Source organism: Oncorhynchus mykiss, chromosome 3 (genome assembly GCF_057628025.1).
Source record: "Oncorhynchus mykiss isolate SJ-2025 chromosome 3, ASM5762802v1, whole genome shotgun sequence".
In the NCBI taxonomy this organism is placed as follows: Eukaryota; Metazoa; Chordata; class Actinopteri; order Salmoniformes; family Salmonidae; genus Oncorhynchus; species Oncorhynchus mykiss.
The window spans coordinates 10,839,638-10,858,186 of NC_143024.1; the positions used below are offsets into that span (position 1 = coordinate 10,839,638).

The 18,549-nt window shown below is 44.8% G+C and overlaps 2 protein-coding genes across 3 annotated transcripts in view; one reads left to right on the forward strand and one right to left on the reverse strand.

The window, feature by feature from the left end:
* LOC149984337 (dysbindin-A-like) overlaps nucleotides 1-11,958 on the reverse strand; it is a 40,350-nt gene extending 28,392 nt beyond the window's left edge. Inside the window, exons 1-7 of the mRNA XM_090220430.1 lie at nucleotides 11,825-11,958; nucleotides 11,151-11,204; nucleotides 10,827-10,874; nucleotides 10,114-10,174; nucleotides 9,801-9,933; nucleotides 6,019-6,151; nucleotides 752-774 (exon numbers count right to left, since the gene is read on the reverse strand). Coding sequence (XP_090076556.1) covers nucleotides 752-774; nucleotides 6,019-6,151; nucleotides 9,801-9,933; nucleotides 10,114-10,174; nucleotides 10,827-10,874; nucleotides 11,151-11,204; nucleotides 11,825-11,880 — 508 coding nt within the window. The 5' untranslated portion in view covers nucleotides 11,881-11,958. The remainder of the gene's footprint in view (nucleotides 1-751; nucleotides 775-6,018; nucleotides 6,152-9,800; nucleotides 9,934-10,113; nucleotides 10,175-10,826; nucleotides 10,875-11,150; nucleotides 11,205-11,824) is intronic.
* Nucleotides 11,959-12,100: 142 nt separating this feature from the next.
* Nucleotides 12,101-18,549, forward strand: part of LOC110520718 (E3 ubiquitin-protein ligase MYLIP-A) — a 28,366-nt gene continuing 21,917 nt past the window's right edge. For both annotated transcript variants that reach the window (XM_090220422.1, XM_090220426.1), the window contains exons 1-2: nucleotides 12,101-12,652; nucleotides 12,909-13,099. In XM_090220422.1, coding sequence (XP_090076548.1) covers nucleotides 12,566-12,652; nucleotides 12,909-13,099 — 278 coding nt within the window. In that variant the 5' untranslated portion in view covers nucleotides 12,101-12,565. The remainder of the gene's footprint in view (nucleotides 12,653-12,908; nucleotides 13,100-18,549) is intronic.

Genomic DNA, 18,549 nt, shown 5'->3' on the forward strand with positions numbered 1-18,549 from the left:
TTACTGACTGTACAGAATACTGTTCTGTTTAGAGGACATCTTACTGACTGTACAGAATAATGTTCTGTTTAGAGGACATCTTACTGACTGTACAGAATACTGTTCTGTTTAGAGGACATCTTACTGACAATACTGTTCTGTTTAGAGGACATCTTACTGACAATACTGTTCTGTTTAGAGGACATCTTACTGACTGTACAGAATAATGTTCTGTTTAGAGGACATCTTACTGACTGTACAGAATAATGTTCTGTTTAGAGGACATCTTACTGACTGTACAGAATGATGTTCTGTTTAGAGGACATCTTACTGACAATACTGTTCTGTTTAGAGGACATCTTACTGACTGTACAGAATACTGTTCTGTTTAGAGGACATCTTACTGACTGTACAGAATAATGTTCTGTTTAGAGGACATCTTACTGACAATACTGTTCTGTTTAGAGGACATCTTACTGACAATACTGTTCTGTTTAGAGGACATCTTACTGACAATACTGTTCTGTTTAGAGGACATCTTACTGACAATACTGTTCTGTTTAGAGGACATCTTACTGACTGTACAGAATACTGTTCTGTTTAGAGGACATCTTACTGACTGTACATGAGAATTATGTTCTGTTTAGAGGGGATCTTACTGACTGTACAGAATACTGTTCTGTTTAGAGGACATCTTACTGACAATACTGTTCTGTTTAGACGACATCTTACTGACTGTACAGAATAATGTTCTGTTTAGATGGGTTCTTACCTTTGAGAGACTCCAGCTCTTTCCTGTGAAAGAAAATAGGAACAACAGTTAGAAGCAGTCTTTTCACTAGAGTCACTCACGCTCTGAGCCAGAGTCTTTACAGCTTGTTCCGTAACTATCTATGAAGACAAACTGCAGGCCCAGAAATAACAGCAAGACATTTAAATTGTAACATGCTTTTCATTTAACAACAACTGCAAAGTGCTGCTAGAGTGAGTCCATAACTACATGATGCTCATTCTAAAGCTTCATTCAGATACAGCAGAGTTCAGCTCCTCTCTCTAGTCTACACCCTGAGATGAACAGTAACCTCCTATCAGCTCCTCTCTCTGGTCTACACCCTCAGATGAACAGTAACCTCCCATCAGCTCCTCTCTCTGGTCTACACCCTCAGATGAACAGTAACCTCCCATCAGCTCCTCTCTCTAGTCTCTACCCTCAGATGAACAATAACCTCCTATCAGCTCCTCTCTCTAGTCTACACCCTCAGATGAACAATAACCTCCCATCAGCTCCTCTCTCTCTCTAGTCTCTACCCTCAGATGAACAATAACCTCCCATCAGCTCCTCTCTCTAGTCTCTACCCTCAGATGAACAATAACCTCCCATCAGCTCCTCTCTCTAGTCTATACCCTCAGATGAACAATAACCTCCCATCAGCTCCTCTCTCTCTCTAGTCTCTACCCTCAGATGAGCAATAACCTCCCATCAGCTCCTCTCTCTAGTCTATACCCTCAGATGAACAATAACCTCCCATCAGCTCCTCTCTCTAGTCTACACCCTCAGATGAACAATAACCTCCCATCAGCTCCTCTCTCTAGTCTCTACCCTCAGATGAACAATAACCTCCCATCAGATCCTCTCTCTAGTCTATACCCTCAGATGAACAATAACCTCCCATCAGCTCCTCTCTCTAGTCTACACCCTCAGATGAACAATAACCTCCCATCAGCTCCTCTCTCTAGTCTCTACCCTCAGATGAACAATAACCTCCCATCAGCTCCTCTCTCTAGTCTCTACCCTCAGATGAATAATAACCTCCCATCAGCTCCTCTCTCTAGTCTCTACCCTCAGATGAACAATAACCTCCCATCAGCTCCTCTCTCTAGTCTCTACCCTCAGATGAACAATAACCTCCCATCAGCTCCTCTCTCTAGTCTCTACCCTCAGATGAACAATAACCTCCCATCAGCTCCTCTCTCTAGTCTCTACCCTCAGATGAATAATAACCTCCCATCAGCTCCTCTCTCTAGTCTCTACCCTCAGATGAACAATAACCTCCCATCAGCTCCTCTCTCTAGTCTCTACCCTCAGATGAACAATAACCTCCCATCAGCTCCTCTCTCTAGTCTCTACCCTCAGATGAACAATAACCTCCTATCAGCTCCTCTCTCTAGTCTCTACCCTCAGATGAATAATAACCTCCCATCAGCTCCTCTCTCTAGTCTCTACCCTCAGATGAACAATAACCTCCCATCAGCTCCTCTCTCTAGTCTCTACCCTCAGATGAACAATAACCTCCCATCAGCTCCTCTCTCTAGTCTCTACCCTCAGATGAACAATAACCTCCCATCAGCTCCTCTCTCTAGTCTCTACCCTCAGATGAATAATAACCTCCCATCAGCTCCTCTCTCTAGTCTACACCCTCAGATGAACAATAACCTCCCATCAGCTCCTCTCTCTCTCTAGTCTCTACCCTCAGATGAACAATAACCTCCCATCTGTGAATCAAGGCCAGAAACAAAGTCTTTCAGCTGTCTGGGTTTACACATCACTTAACAGCCAGGGCTATTTAATGGCTGTTTAATGGTAAAGTACAACTAAAAACACAAATCTTTTTTATTTAACCTTTATTTTAGTACGCAAGTCAGTTAAGAACAAATTCTTATTCATCATGACGGCCCACCGCGGCCAAACCCGGACGACTATAAGCACTAGAATGCCCAGGCCTGACATGAATAACAGGCATGTTGTTTTCCTTTGAACAGATGACGCTTCATTTTGTCTCACATAAATCACTGAAAGTGAATCTCCTTCTAGTTGTTATCTCGCTCCCTCTACTCTGCTAGGCATGAGCCTGCAACTCTCATCAGGGTAGCCTAGTGGTTAGAGTGTTGGACTAGTAACCGGAAGGTTGCAAGTTCAAACCCCCGAGCTGACAAGGTACAAATCTGTCGTTCTGCCCCTGAACAGGCAGTTAACCCACTAGGTTAACCCACTAGGCCGTCATTGAAAATAAGAATTTGTTCTTAACTGACCAGCCTAGTTAAATAAAAGGTAACATAAAAAGGACTATAATTTCCCTCTCATACTGTAACCTACAACGTGTCTCCACACACCGAGGCCTGGACTAGTGAAGGATTCAAGACAAGGTGGGTTTTTTATTTTTTTAACCCTTTTTCTCCCCAATTTCGTGGTATCCAATTGTTTAGTAGCTCCTATCTTGTCTCATCGCTACAACTCCCGTACGGGCTCGGGAGAGACGAAGGTTGAAAGTCATGCGTCCTCCGATACACAACCCAACCAAGCCGCACTGCTTCTTAACACAGCGCGCATCCAACCCGGAAGCCAGCCGCACCAATGTGTCGGAGGAAACACCGTGCACCTGGCAACCTTGGTTAGCGCGCACTGCGCCCGGCCCGCCACAGGAGTCGCTGGTGCGTGATGAGACAAGGAAATCCCTACCGGCCAAACCCTCCCTAACCTGGACGACGCTAGGCCAATTGTGCGTCGCCTGTACGGACCTCCCGGTCGCGGCCGGTTACGACAGAGCCTGGGCGCGAACCCAGAGTCTCTGGTGGCGCAGCTGGCGCTGCAGCGCCCTTAACCACCCGGGAGCCCAAGGTGGTTTTATTGATCTCAGATTCTTAGTGTCATAGTAGCCTGCCGTCTCCATCAGGTGTGGTATTAAAACAAGATTCTGTCAGTCTCCATCAGGTGTGTGGTATTAAAACAACATTATGTCAAAGTCTCCATCAGGTGTGTGGTATTAAAACAACATTCTGTCAAAGTCTCCAGTCATGTAAAAAGACAACTTCATGTAATGTGTTTATAAAAGGGCAACATTTTCCCAGGACCCCGGACTACTAATAATGTCCCCATGTGTGGAATGTCAGTAAGTGTCTCTACTCTACTGCTCTATGCCAATACGATGATATGCATGCAATGCTTTATTATAAAAGGTGAATTATTTTCTCTCTCATACATTCTGCTACCTCAGAACTCCCCAGGTCAGCCCACTCTCACGCTCACATTGACAAATGAAGCACTGGGCTCTTAAAATGATGACTCTAGTCTAGTGGACATGCGATCAAATCAAATAGACCTGGCAGTTTCTGACGGCGTAACAACAGTGGAATTGAAGAAGCAGCTTTGTGCATCTAGGTAAACCGTCCGGCAGCATCACACCGTAATGAGAACCTCAAGGCGTACAGAATAATAATCCCACATCACAGATAAGAGGACAATGCCGCTGGAGGATTGCTGCTGTAAAGGCTTTTCTACCGAGGTGGACAAAGGCTTAAGCAGCAATGACAGTACATCGCTTTCTGTACACGTTTCTATGAAGTATCCAATTTCCCCCACAGGGATATACAACGTCAATGGGTCATACAGTGGGGCAAAAAAGTATTTAGTCAGCCACCAATTGTGCAAGTTCTCCCACTTAAAAAGATGAGAGAGGCCTGTAATTTATCATAATAGGTACACTTCAACTATGACAGACAAAATGACAACAAAAAAAATCACATTGTAGGATTTTTAATGAATTTATTTGCAAATTATAGTGGAAAATAAGTATTTGGTCACCTACAAACAAGCAAGGTTTCTGGCTCTCATGAATTTCGACTATACCAGCCAGAATATAGCACGAGCTTAAAGTATGGCAACTTGGTGTGAACTTTTAACTGTTATTCACTAAAGAAGTGCTACCCCCTCCGCCCGCTAAACGTGGGCTAGGAGAGGACGGACAGAGTATCCATTCTACCACGCTCCAGTTCATCACTAGACAGTCTTCAAAGGACAACCCGGGCCTACCATCTACGACCAATCTACCGAAGCGCAGCTCAGAGTAAATATTTATTGCATTTTCCTTTCTCAAATGCACGGTAATTTAGAATGCATAAGATACTGTATTTATGATAGCACAGCTTCTCCCTTTGTTCCTCAGTCTTCCTGCTCTTTCACTTAAACCCAGACCCTTTTCTTTGTGTAACCAGCCGCTGTATCGGCTCCGTTCACCAGGTCCATCAATGTAGGATTCATTCTGTGTATATGTAATTCTGTGTGATTAGTATATAGTAAATAAATATTTAAACCACATTTTGTGTTGCTGATTCAACTTGTTAGCCAGGTTTCGTGAAGATGAGAATTTACAACTTTCAGATGAGACTAAATAAGTTGAGGATTAAATATTGACTGCTACTGACGTAAAAGATGACCAGGTCTTTAAGAGTTTACTCGGAAGACAACAGCTCTATAAACATTCTTTCGTGGTGCCCCGACTCCCTAGTTAATTATTTACCTGATTAGCTTAATCAGGTAATATTAATTACAGAAAAATTATTTTAGAGAATAGCATGTCATATCACTTAATCCGGCATAGCCAAAGACACAACAACCCCCTGGACAGGACACTAGTCTATCTGTCACAAATGAGCAGCTACAAGTGCAGCTTGTAGACTCAGTAAGGTTTTTTCCTGTGACTATGTGATAATGATAGCCATCAACAGATTATATGTGGAGCTTGTAGACTCAGTAAGGTTTTTTCCTGTGACTATGTGATAATTATAGCCATCAGCAGATTATATGTGGAGCTTGTTCATACAGTGCATTTAGAAAGTATTCAGACCCAATGAGTTTCTCCACATTTTGTTTACGATACAACCTTATTCTAAAATGGATTTTTTATTCCCTCGTCAATCTACACAATATCCCATAATGACAAAGCAAAAACAGATATAGATGGTTTTTCAAATTATTAAAAATGTTTAAAAAAATGTCTGAAATGTCACATTTCCCACAGTATTCTGACCCTGCTGCTGGTTTTTCCTGGGCCGGTATGATACTACGTTATGATACTGAGGAATCCATCTGGACGCAGCACAGTGGTGCATCAAGTGGTGAACCTGTTTTTATATCAGACAATAACTCAGGGATATAGAGTTGGCGGATGGTTGTCAAGTGAAGCGGAGTATTAGCCAGGAAGAATGACCACAATGTTATTATGTTGTAAAATCCTGAGGTCAGAGAGAGAACGGAAAACCTACCTCTTTTTCTTCTTGTAGTCCTCCAGCTGCAGGACCTGGAAGTGTCTGAAGCGCTGCTGCTCACACTGACCACACAGGTTGTCCAGGTACATCAGCCGGCTCTCCAGCTCCTCAAAGTCTGCCTCCAGGTGGGCTGTATGTGGCAGAGGGGGAGGGAATATATTACATTTAGTCATCCAGAGAGACTTACAGGAGCAGTTTGGGTTAAGTGCCTTGCTCAAGAGCACATCAGCAGATTCAAACCAGCAACCTTTCAGTTACTGTCCCAACGCGTTTTACTGCTAGGCTACCTGATGGAACTATTGTCATGACAACTTCATTGTGCTGTGAAGCTGTATCTCATTGTTGTGTCTGTCCAACTGCTGCTGGGAGACTGTTGCCAGACTCTGTCCAACTGCTGCTGGGAGACTGTTGCCAGACTCTGTCCAACTGCTGCTGGGAGACTGTTGCCAGACTCTGTCCAACTGCTGCTGGGAGACTGTTGCCAGACTCTGTCCAACTGCTGCTGGGAGACTGTTGCCAGTCTCTGTCCAACTGCTGCTGGGAGACTGTTGCCAGACTCTGTCCAACTGCTGCTGGGAGACTGTTGCCAGACTCTGTCCAACTGCTGCTGGGAGACTGTTGCCAGACTCTGTCCAACTGCTGCTGGGAGACTGTTGCCAGACTCTGTCCAACTGCTGCTGGGAGACTGTTGCCAGACTCTGTCCAACTGCTGCTGGGAGACTGTTGCCAGACTCTGTCCAACTGCTGCTGGGAGACTGTTGTGTCTGTCCAACTGCTGCTGGGAGACTGTTGTGTCTGTCCAACTGCTGCTGGGAGACTGTTGTGTCTGTCCAACTGCTGCTGGGAGACTGTTATGTCTGTCCAACTGCTGCTGGGAGACTGTTGTGTCTGTCCAACTGCTGCTGGGAGACTGTTGCCAGACTCTGTCCAGCTGCTGCTGGGAGACTGTTGTGTCTGTCCAACTGCTGCTGGGAGACTGTTGCCAGACTCTGTCCAACTGCTGCTGGGAGACTGTTGCCAGACTCTGTCCAACTGCTGCTGGGAGACTGTTGCCAGACTCTGTCCAACTGCTGCTGGGAGACTGTTGCCAGACTCTGTATAATATTTTCATGTGAATAATTCCAATAAAACACAAAGGAACTATTATTCACTACACTACTGAAACACAAGTGAACACTGACATCTGGTGGTCATATAGGGAAACTGTTTGTACTTGGAGCACTATTTATTAATACATTTTTTATTTAACTAGGCAAGTCAGTTAAGAACTAATTATTATTTACAATGACAGCTTACCCCGGCCAAACCCTCACCTAACCTTACCCCGGCCAAACCCTCACCTAACCTTACCCCGGCCAAACCCTCACCTAACCTTACCCCGGCCAAACCCTCACCTAACCTTGCCCCGGCCAAACCCTCACCTAACCTTACCCCGGCCAAACCCTCACCTAACCTTACCCCGGCCAAACCCTCACCTAACCTTACCCCGGCCAAACCCTCACCTAACCTTACCCCGGCCAAACCCTCACCTAACCTTGCCCCGGCCAAACCCTCACCTAACCTTGCCCCGGCCAAACCCTCACCTAACCTTGCCCCGGCCAAACCCTCACCTAACCTTAGACCGCTGCGCCACTCGGGAGCCCAACCACTATCACTGTCCAAAGTCAGAGACAACTAAAAAGGAAATGTGCCATATTTGAGGCATTATCTGGAACTCTGTACAGGGCAGGAACAAATCTTACAAATGTAATTATTCTAAATAAAGTTAAATCCACTGAATTATATTCAACTTCTTTCACCTTCCTAGAACACATCTCTCAGTCTGTTCATACTGGAATTTCCCATGTGCTCGCTAGAATTCACATCACGTGCAACTCATTGGCTGAGACAGGGAGACACCCATTCTAGAATGACGGAATGAAAGTCCTCAGAGTTCTAAACAGTCCAACTACTAACTAACATGGATTACAGCACAACCAGCGCTGAACAGTGAGTTAAAATAAACTACAAATCTAAGGGTTGTTTGCTCTAATGTCCAGATTTTGGGCTTGGCAGTTTTGGGCTCAGGCTTGGAGACATCTGGCGAATCAACAGGAAATCAATGGCATTAGGAGAACACACCCTATGGCCAGTGACAAATCACAGGGTACACAACAACAGAGACAGATTATTATCCTGATGAGATCTCTGTCACTACTGACTATTCAGGGCAGGGGAGGAGTCTCCGTCACTACTCAGGGCAGGGGAGGAGTCTCCGTCACTACTGACTATTCAGGTCAGGGGAGGAGTCTCCGTCACTACTGACTATTCAGGTCAGGGGAGGAGTCTCCGTCACTACTGACTATTCAGGTCAGGGGAGGAGTCTCCGTCACTACTGACTATTCGGGGGGGGGCGTCACTACTGACTATTCAGGTCAGGGGAGGAGTCTCTGTCACTACTGACTATTCAGGAAAGGGGAGGAGTCTCCGTCACTACTGACTATTCAGGGTAGGGGAGGAGTCTCCGTCACTACTGACTATTCAGGTCAGGGGAGGAGTCTCCGTCAGTACTGACTATTCAGGGCAGGGGAGGAGTCTCCGTCACTACTGACTATTCAGGAAAGGGGAGGAGTCTCCGTCACTACTGACTATTCAGGAAAGGGGAGGAGTCTCCGTCACTACTGACTATTCAGGGTAGGGGAGGAGTCTCCGTCACTACTGACTATTCAGGTCAGGGGAGGAGTCTCCGTCACTACTGACTATTCAGGGCAGGGGAGGAGTCTCCGTCACTACTGACTATTCAGGTCAGGGGAGGAGTCTCCGTCACTACTGACTATTCAGGAAAGGGGAGGAGTCTCCGTCACTACTGACTATTCAGGGTAGGGGAGGAGTCTCCGTCACTACTGACTATTCAGGTCAGGGGAGGAGTCTCCGTCACTACTGACTATTCGGGGGGGGGCGTCACTACTGACTATTCAGGTCAGGGGAGGAGTCTCTGTCACTACTGACTATTCAGGGCAGGGGAGGAGGGTTCCAATTCCATGAACAATGTACAAAACTAGAAACTATTTAGAGAAGACCGATACATACTGGTATAGGCCGATGCACGGAATAATACAGAAAGTATCGAAGACTACTCCGTGCTGTATGGTATATGACGTGGAAGTAGGTCAAGCTACCTACAGAGGTGACTTGGGAATCTGATTCTGAAGTCAGATTTGATGTCAGATCCGTCCCCTTAAGACTATAAACGTGTTGTGTTTCAAACTAGCCATGTGTAAAAAGGCTTCCTCTTTTCCCGTTGTCTCTGTCGTTGCCTACCAACCCCCCCCCTTCACCATGTTGGCACCAGTAGCTGTTATTACCCCACTGCCAGCTGAAGCACCACAGGTAACAGGCAGGCCGTGGCAGCTGGTGCCCTACAGTACCACCGCTCTCTCAAGGTGAACACAGCTCAGCCCGTCATAAACACCTCTGACATCAACCTACTCTACAACAATGGTAACAAAAGGTCCCCCCAAAATGTATTTTTAAAGAAGAGTGGCATTGACATTCAGTAATTGTGACATTTCTCTCCACTATAATATGATCTACTGTTGACTGGTCCTAAAGGTTTCCTGGTGCAGTCTATGATAAGTAGGCTACGTCCTGAATTTCCACCCTCTTCCCCCCCAAGTGTGCACTTGGTGTAAGCATTGTCTGGAGAGTTTCCACCATTGTAAAATCCATGCGAGAAAGAGTGTGCAAGTACACACTTGAGCAGAAGAGTGAAGACTCTAAACTCAGACACAGTGACTCACCGATGCGGTTGGTGCACGTCTCCAGGTCTGTGAGGAAGCCTGGGATCTGCTGTAGTTGTTCCTGTAGTTCCACCACTGCTGCTCTTCTCTTCTCCCAGTGTGCAGACAGCATCACCACCTCTCCATCCACTGTCTGAGACATACAGAGACATACAGAGAAATAAGACAAGACGAGAGAGAGACAGACGAGAGAAGATGAGAGAGAGAGAAGACAGACGAGAGAGAGAAGGTGAGATGTTCATATGTATTATTATTGTTGATGTGTAATTCAATGCAAGTCTAATTAATACATTGAGCTACAGTTCATACAAACCTCTCCAGCTTTCGCACAATCTTTAGCTTTTCTGTGGAGAGTCACCCAGGTGTCTTCGTACCTTTGAAAGACAAGAAACTAATGAAACAAACAAGGCCTTGTGTTTTATTAGTGTTTCAATGTCTGCATCACAAATGGCACACTATTCCCTATATTGTGCACTAATTTAGACCCTGTGGGACCTGGTCCAAAGAGACCTGTGGGACCTGGTCCAAAGAGACCTGTGGGGCCTGGTCCAAAGAGACCTGTGGGGCCTGGTCCAAAGAGACCTGTGGGGCCTGGTCCAAAGAGACCTGTGGGGCCTGGTCCAAAGAGACCTGTGGGGCCAGGTCCAGAGACCTGTGGGGCCTGGTCCAGAGACCTGTGGGGCCTGGTCCAAAGAGACCTGTGGGGCCTGGTCCAAAGAGACCTGTGGGGCCTGGTCCAAAGAGACCTGTGGGGCCTGGTCCAAAGAGACCTGTGGGGCCTGGTCCAAAGAGACCTGTGGGGCCTGGTCCAAAGAGACCTGTGGGGCCTGGTCCAAAGAGACCTGTGGGGCCTGGTCCAGAGACCTATGGGGCCTGGTCCAAAGAGACCTGTGGGGCCTGGTCCAAAGAGACCTGTGGGGCCTGGTCCAAAGAGACCTGTGGGGCCTGGTCCAGAGACCTGTGGGGCCTGGTCCAGAGACCTGTGGGGCCTGGTCCAAAGTTGTATCCAATGAGAGCAACACCTACCGACTGAGCAGTTCTACTCCGGCAGAAAACTGTGTCAGATGTTCATGTCTGTTGAGAGACAGGAAATGAGTCATTAAGGGAAATAGACAATGAAGAGGATATAAGAGAATGAAAGTAGATGTAAATGGATGACTTGACTGGTACTCCTGGGCCGTATTCATAAAGCACCTAAGATCAGGTCCTCTCTGTCCATATAGTCTTTATTCATTATGATCTTAAAGGCCAAACTGATATTACATCATCACTCAGTTAAGTTAATAAATAAACTTTTTTTTAATTTTATGACTCCAACTCTGAGACACTATGGATACAGGCCCGCCTTACCTGTGTTTCTGCTTTACTTTGGCCTCCTTTGATTTGTCACTCAGAGTCTTCATCCTGAGGGGAAATTATAAAGATGTGAGCAGGTAAAACAACATGTATATGTATATGGGACAGCCGTCACAGCAATGTAAATATTCATTGGATGACAGTAGACACTTTGTCTGTTTCCTAAATGGCAACCTATTCTCTATGTAGTGAACTAATGTATACCAGAACCCAAAGTAGTGCACTATATAGGGAGCCATAAATATTGGCTGAGACTTGTTCTGCTTCAGTCTTCCGGCATCAGGTTCCAGTCCAGAACGTCTCTCTCACTTCCATCACATGATGGTCAGCTGAATGTAATCAACTTAGCTAGCTGTAGTTAGCTAACTGTATCAATAAGCTTTGTCAGCATCTAAATTCATGGTTTTCATTTACTGCCAGCCTGTGTTTTGTGTTTAGTATTAGCTAGTTACGCAAAACTTGTTCGGTGGTTTCGTCCCACACAGTTACATCCAGCTAGATAGATAGATAGCCTTTCAGCCATGCTGGCAAAGAGGGAGAAACTAGCTAGCTAATTAACGTAGATGGTTTTTTTTAAATTGCTAATACAGAAATGTCAGAACAGGCAGGGTCACAAGACATAGGGCCATGAATGAAGCATTAGCTATAAAAGTAGCTTTATTACAAACCCCGTTGTGAAATCTTGCTGCACCGTCTGCAACCTCTCTTTGAAATTCTCAAACATCTTCCTGGTTTCTTCCAAGCTGCAAATACGTTTTTTTTTTATCTTCGCATTAACTGTATTAGCTAGCTTCTTTGTGAATATTCCTCAAGTGCCATGTCAATGTTCAGATTGTATACTTCTATAAGTAGCTAAAGTCTGATAGATGGTTGTTGTTTGGTCTTTGCTCAGCTGTTTTCCCGACGCAGTCAAGTGTCAACATGCAGTGGGGTTGTTGAGTATAATCAGGGTTGCGCAGCTATGCGCAGCCGACATTCTTTCACATAGAACACAGGAAGCCATTCATTAGGTACATCAAAATGTTACAATAACACATTTCTGAATATTTTGAGGATACAATGATTGTGAGTTTACATGACTATTTGTGTGTGTGTAGGGTAGCTTCTAAAAGCGGGTTTTGTATGAATGAACAGGTAACATGGTTAGAATGAACAATCCGGTAGGTGGCGACAAAAACCTTTGTTACGTCTGTGTGTTTACACTGATTGGTTGTTGAGAAGTTCGTTGAATGAAGGGGGCGGTGTTTCACCCTCCGAGCCATATAAAACCCCACGGTTGTATTTTTGGACACGTCCTGATCGGTCCATGGACTGTACAGTTTGAATGTTTGTTTTTCCTGTAAAGTGTAAGTACATCGATAGATTAAACTACTATAGGACAACTATTGCAAACATACAGAGAAATAAAAATGCTTTGCCATATCACGCGACCGGACTCGATGGTGATGGAGGTGGATGTTGATTCGAAGGCTAATGGAGAGGACTGTTTACACAAGGTACCGTTACAGTTATCATTCAAGTCTATTTTATTCTATGTTGTTAGTATCTGTGTGTTGGGGTTGCAAATTAATGCAGTTTTAATCATTTTGGTTTCTGTAAATATTTTGAGAATTTGAATAAAAGTTAACGTGTACGTACACTTGTAACAATGTAACAACAGCGTAGTACATGTAACGTTGTATTTAACTACCTGTCTTGATAGGGCATTGACTTCTTTAGTGAAGTGTGTTGTTCTATTGTTTTGACACACAGGTCTGTCGGAAACTGGGAATAATAGAGGTGGATTACTTTGGGCTTCAGTTCTGTGGAAGCAAAGGGGAGAGTTTGTGGTTGAATCTCAGGAACAGGATCTCCCAACAGATGGATAACCTGTCTCCCTGCAGACTGAAGCTCAGAGTCAAATTCTTTGTGGAACCCCATCTGACCCTGCAAGAACAGACAAGGTATGTTTATTGTAGGGGACCTATTTGCAGTAAGGCACTCTGCCTATTGTAGCTAATGATACTGCAAACATTAGATAGTAGTGTATTTTTTTTAAATGCAATAAGATTAACAAATGTAGTGACAGATAAATCAGATCAGATAAAATTGAGTTAAACCCCACCCTATCAATCATTAAAACCCTGCTATTTCAGTCAACTTGTAGTTTTTCAGCCCATTTAGGATCAATAAATAATATGACCCACTGACTTCTCTCCCCATCTAGGGGAAGTTTGACCTCCCGTATGCAAACAGTGTCTGGTGACGCGTCTGCAGCGAGTTAGTTACCGTGCATGCATTTCACTGTGTGTCCAGCAGGTTCTATCCCAAACCCACATGTCAATGTGCTCTATAGGTGTTGTACCAGTGTATAACGTGACTCGGCGTGCATCCCAGAGGGCACCCTATTCTCTTTATAGTGCACTACGTTCCTATGGGTGCACTAGGGTTGTGTCCCAATTTCTCTACCCTTATCCCAAAATGTGCACTTTGCACACTCCACCGTGCTGAGTGCTTATTGCTTTTTGAGGCCTGCTTAAAAAATAAATCACGGTTTCGATGATTTGGGATGAGCGCTGTAACAACACAGAATAAAACAATGAATTAAAGTCCCATGATGGTAGCGACTGTCCATTACTGCTGATCACTTATTAACCATCATGGATTCACAGTACTTTACTTTAATAACATATTTCAGTTGTTGTGTATATTACATTTGTTATATTTGATGACTTTATTATTTCATTCCAATTCATCTCATCTCTATAGAGCTCCTCCCTATGCTGTCTGACAAAATTCATATTTTAGTAGTTCTTCAAAGTAAGTAAGGCATACCTGTATGACTGCTGAATACCAACTATCAATTACTTAGATCATGTATTTTCAGGTAGAGATCCCTGACGAAGCGACAGCTGCTCGCTACATCCCATCAACACAACGCATTCTTTTGCCTCTTTTGAAGCAGGTGTGAAAAGAAAAAACCCGCACATACCGGACAAGTAGATGCTCAATGGATAATGGTCATTGTAGTTAATTACCACGTTTTGATGCACTAAACTATGTAGAATATCGGCTGGTTGGAAACTACAACTCCCTACCACATCGCACAGTTTAGTCTGGATCTGATTTATCTCTAGAGAAACTGTGGAATATGAGTATTGAGCTCACAAAAATAAAAAATGGAATTCAAATAAACTACAGTACTATACCTGCCAGCCAGGGTACTTGCAGCACTATACCAGCCAGCCAGGGTACCTACAGTACTATACCAGGGTAGCTGCAGCACTATACCAGCCAGCCAGGGTACCTACAGTACTATACCAGGGTACCTGCAGCACTATACCAGCCAGCCAGGGTACCTACAGTACTATACCAGCCAGCCAGGGTAACTACAGTACTATACCAGCCAGCCAGGATACCTACAGTACTATGCCAGCCAGGATACCTACAGTACTATGCCAGCCAGGATACCTACAGTACTATGACAGGCAGGATACCTACAGTACTATGCCAGCCAGGATACCTACAGTACTATGCCAGGATACCTACAGTACTATGCCAGGGTACCTACAGAACTATGCCAGGGTACCTACAGTACTATGCCAGGGTACCTACAGTACTATGCCAGGGTACCTACAGTACTATACCAGGGTACCTACAGTACTATGCCATGGTACCTACAGTACTATACCAGGGTACCTACAGTACTATACCAGGGTACCTACAGTACTATGCCAGCCAGGGTACCTACAGTACTATGCCAGCAAGGGTACCTACAGTACTATGCCAGGGTACCTACAGTACTATACCAGGGTACCTACAGTACTATGCCAGCCAGGGTACATACAGTACTATGCCTGCCAGCCAGGGTACCTACAGTACTATACCAGCCAGGATACCTACAGTACTATGCCAGGATACCTACAGTACTATGCCAGGGTACCTACAGTACTATGCCAGGGTACCTACAGAACTATGCCAGGGTACCTACATAACTATGCCAGGGTACCTACAGTACTATGCCAGGGTACCTACAGTACTATGCCATGGTACCTACAGTACTATACCAGGGTACCTACAGTACTATACCAGGGTACCTACAGTACTATGCCAGCCAGGGTACCTACAGTACTATGCCTGCCAGCCAGGGTACCTACAGTACTATGCCAGGGTACCTACAGTACTATACCAGGGTACCTACAGTACTATGCCAGCCAGGGTACCTACAGTACTATGCCTGCCAGCCAGGGTACCTACAGTACTATACCAGGGTACCTACAGTACTATGCCAGGGTACCTACAGTACTATGCCAGGGTACCTACAGTACTATGCCAGGGTACCTACAGTACTATGCCAGGGTACCTACAGTACTATGCCAGGATACCTACAGTACTATACCAGGGTACCTACAGTACTATGCCAGGGTACCTACAGTACTATGCCAGGGTACCTACAGTACTATACCAGGGTACCTACAGTACTATGCCATGGTACCTACAGTACTATACCAGGGTACCTACAGTACTATGCCAGGGTACCTACAGTACTATACCAGGGTACCTACAGTACTATGCCAGGGTACCTACAGTACTATGCCAGGGTACCTACAGTACTATGCCAGGGTACCTACAGTACTATACCAGGGTACCTACAGTACTATGCCAGGGTACCTACAGTACTATGCCAGGGTACCTACAGTACTATACCAGGGTACCTACAGTACTATGCCATGGTACCTACAGTACTATGCCATGGTACCTACAGTACTATGCCAGGGTACCTACAGTACTATGCCAGGGTACCTACAGTACTATGCCAGGGTACCTACAGTACTATGCCAGCCACCCAGGGTAATACTAGAGCCTAGTGTATTTTCTTCAATGACAAAATTATTTCCCCCAAAAAAGTAGCCTACTACTAGTAGGGCATAGCTTCAAATGACATGTCAATGTCAACCCAACATGTCAAGCCAGTTTGGTTTGCCCTGGGTAACCCTGACACCGTGTATCGACTGACAAGACAGAGGGCACTGTGTGCCATGAAGGGGAGTGGCCTGACTACCATCCACATCGCTCTGGCCATACACCACGCCCACTATAGTTTCTTCTAATGTGTGGAGCGATCAATAGAGCAGCAGAGTTACATTCAGGATGAGTCCTCAGGCTAGTTCAGGAACCTACTGTATGTGACCGTTATTCAGGATGAGTCCTCAGGCTAGTTCAGGAGCCTACTGTATGTGACCGTTATTCAGGATGAGTCCTCAGGCTAGTTCAGGAACCTACTGTATGTGACCGTTATTCAGGATGAGTCCTCAGGCTAGTTCAGGAATCTACTGTATGTGACCGTTATTCAGGATGAGTCCTCAGGCTAGTTCAGGAATCTACTGTATGTGACCGTTATTCAGGATGAGTCCTCAGGCTAGTTCAGGAACCTACTGTATGTGACCGTTATTCAGGATGAGTCCTCAGGCTAGTTCAGGAACCTACTGTATGTGACCGTTATTCAGGATGAGTCCGCAGGCTAGTTCAGGAATCTACTGTATGTGACTTTTATTCAGGATGAGTCCTCAGGCTAGTTCAGGAATCTACTGTATGTGACCGTTATTCAGGATGAGTCCTCAGGCTAGTTCAGGAATCTACTGTATGTGACTTTTATTCAGGATGAGTCCTCAGGCTAGTTCAGGAATCTACTGTATGTGACCGTTATTCAGGATGAGTCCTCGGGCTAGTTCAGGAATCTACTGTATGTGACCGTTATTCAGGATGAGTCCTCAGGCTAGTTCAGGAATCTACTGTATGTGACCGTTATTCAGGATGAGTCCTCAGGCTAGTTCAGGAATCTACTGTATGTGACCGTTATTCAGGATGAGTCCTCGGGCTAGTTCAGGAATCTACTGTATGTGACCGTTATTCAGGATGAGTCCTCAGGCTAGTTCAGGAATCTACTGTATGTGACAGTTATTCAGGATGAGTCCTCAGGCTAGTTCAGGAATCTACTGTATGTGACCGTTATTCAGGATGAGTCCTCAGGCTAGTTCAGGAATCTACTGTATGTGACCGTTATTCAGGATGAGTCCTCAGGCTAGTTCAGGAATCTACTGTATGTGACCGTTATTCAGGATGAGTCCTCAGGCTAGTTCAGGAATCTACTGTATGTGACCGTTATTCAGGATGAGTCCTCAGGCTAGTTCAGGAATCTACTGTATGTGACAGTTATTCAGGATGAGTCCTCAGGCTAGTTCAGGAATCTATTGTATGTGACCGTTATTCAGGATGAGTCCTCAGGCTAGTTCAGGAATCTACTGTATGTGACAGTTATTCAGGATGAGTCCTCAGGCTAGTTCAGGAATCTACTGTATGTGACAGTTATTCAGGATGAGTCCTCAGGCTAGTTCAGGAATCTACTGTATGTGACCGTTATTCAGGATGAGTCCTCAGGCTAGTTTAGGAATCTACTGTATGTGACAGTTATTCAGGATGAGTCCTCAGGCTAGTTCAGGAACCTACTGTATGTGACCGTTATTCAGGATGAGTCCTCAGGCTAGTTCAGGAACCTACTGTATGTGACTTTTATTCAGGATGAGTCCTCAGTAGGGTTGCATGTTTTGGGGAATATTCAGAGGTGGAAACTTTCCGTGGGAATTAATGGGAATATATGGGATTTCACGGAAATATATCCTAATTAATATGAATACCATTTATATTTAGATGTGTTTTTTTGCATTGGATATACAGTGGGGCAAAAAAGTATTTAGTAAAAAAGTATTTGGATGCAACTTTATGGTAAAAACTCAACTCGTTATTTGACACCATAATTTGCAAATAAATTCATTAAAAATCCTACAATGTGATTTTCTGGATTTTTTTTCCTCATCTTGTCTGTCATAGTTGAAGTGTACCTATGATGAAAACAGGCCTCTCTCATCTTTTTAATTGGGAGAACTTGCACAATTGGTGGCTGACTAAATACTTTTTTGCCCCACTGTATTTACCATATCCTATGGAGACAGAAACATAAACCTTTTACCTCATCATAAGTAGACATCATTACAAATGAACAGGCAGTTAACCCACTGTTCCTAGGCCGTCATTGAAAATAAGAATTTGTTCTTAACTGACTTGCCTAGTTAAATAAAGGTAAAATAAATAAAAACATTCAACCACCCATCAGAGATGATTGCAATAGCCTGCTTTCTCTATGATTTGCTTGACCTTCACTTGAACTCTGCATCCAGCAAATGAGTAGATAAAGCATGTCTGGTTGGAGGGGTGTATGCTGGGAGAAGAACATTCAGAAATCTCTTCCAACACACATTGCCTGTGAGCATCAGAGGTGAACCAGTTTGCATACACAGCTTGAGCAAGACATTCATCAGCATTTCTCTGACTACGTTCCTCCATTGAGTTAAACAAC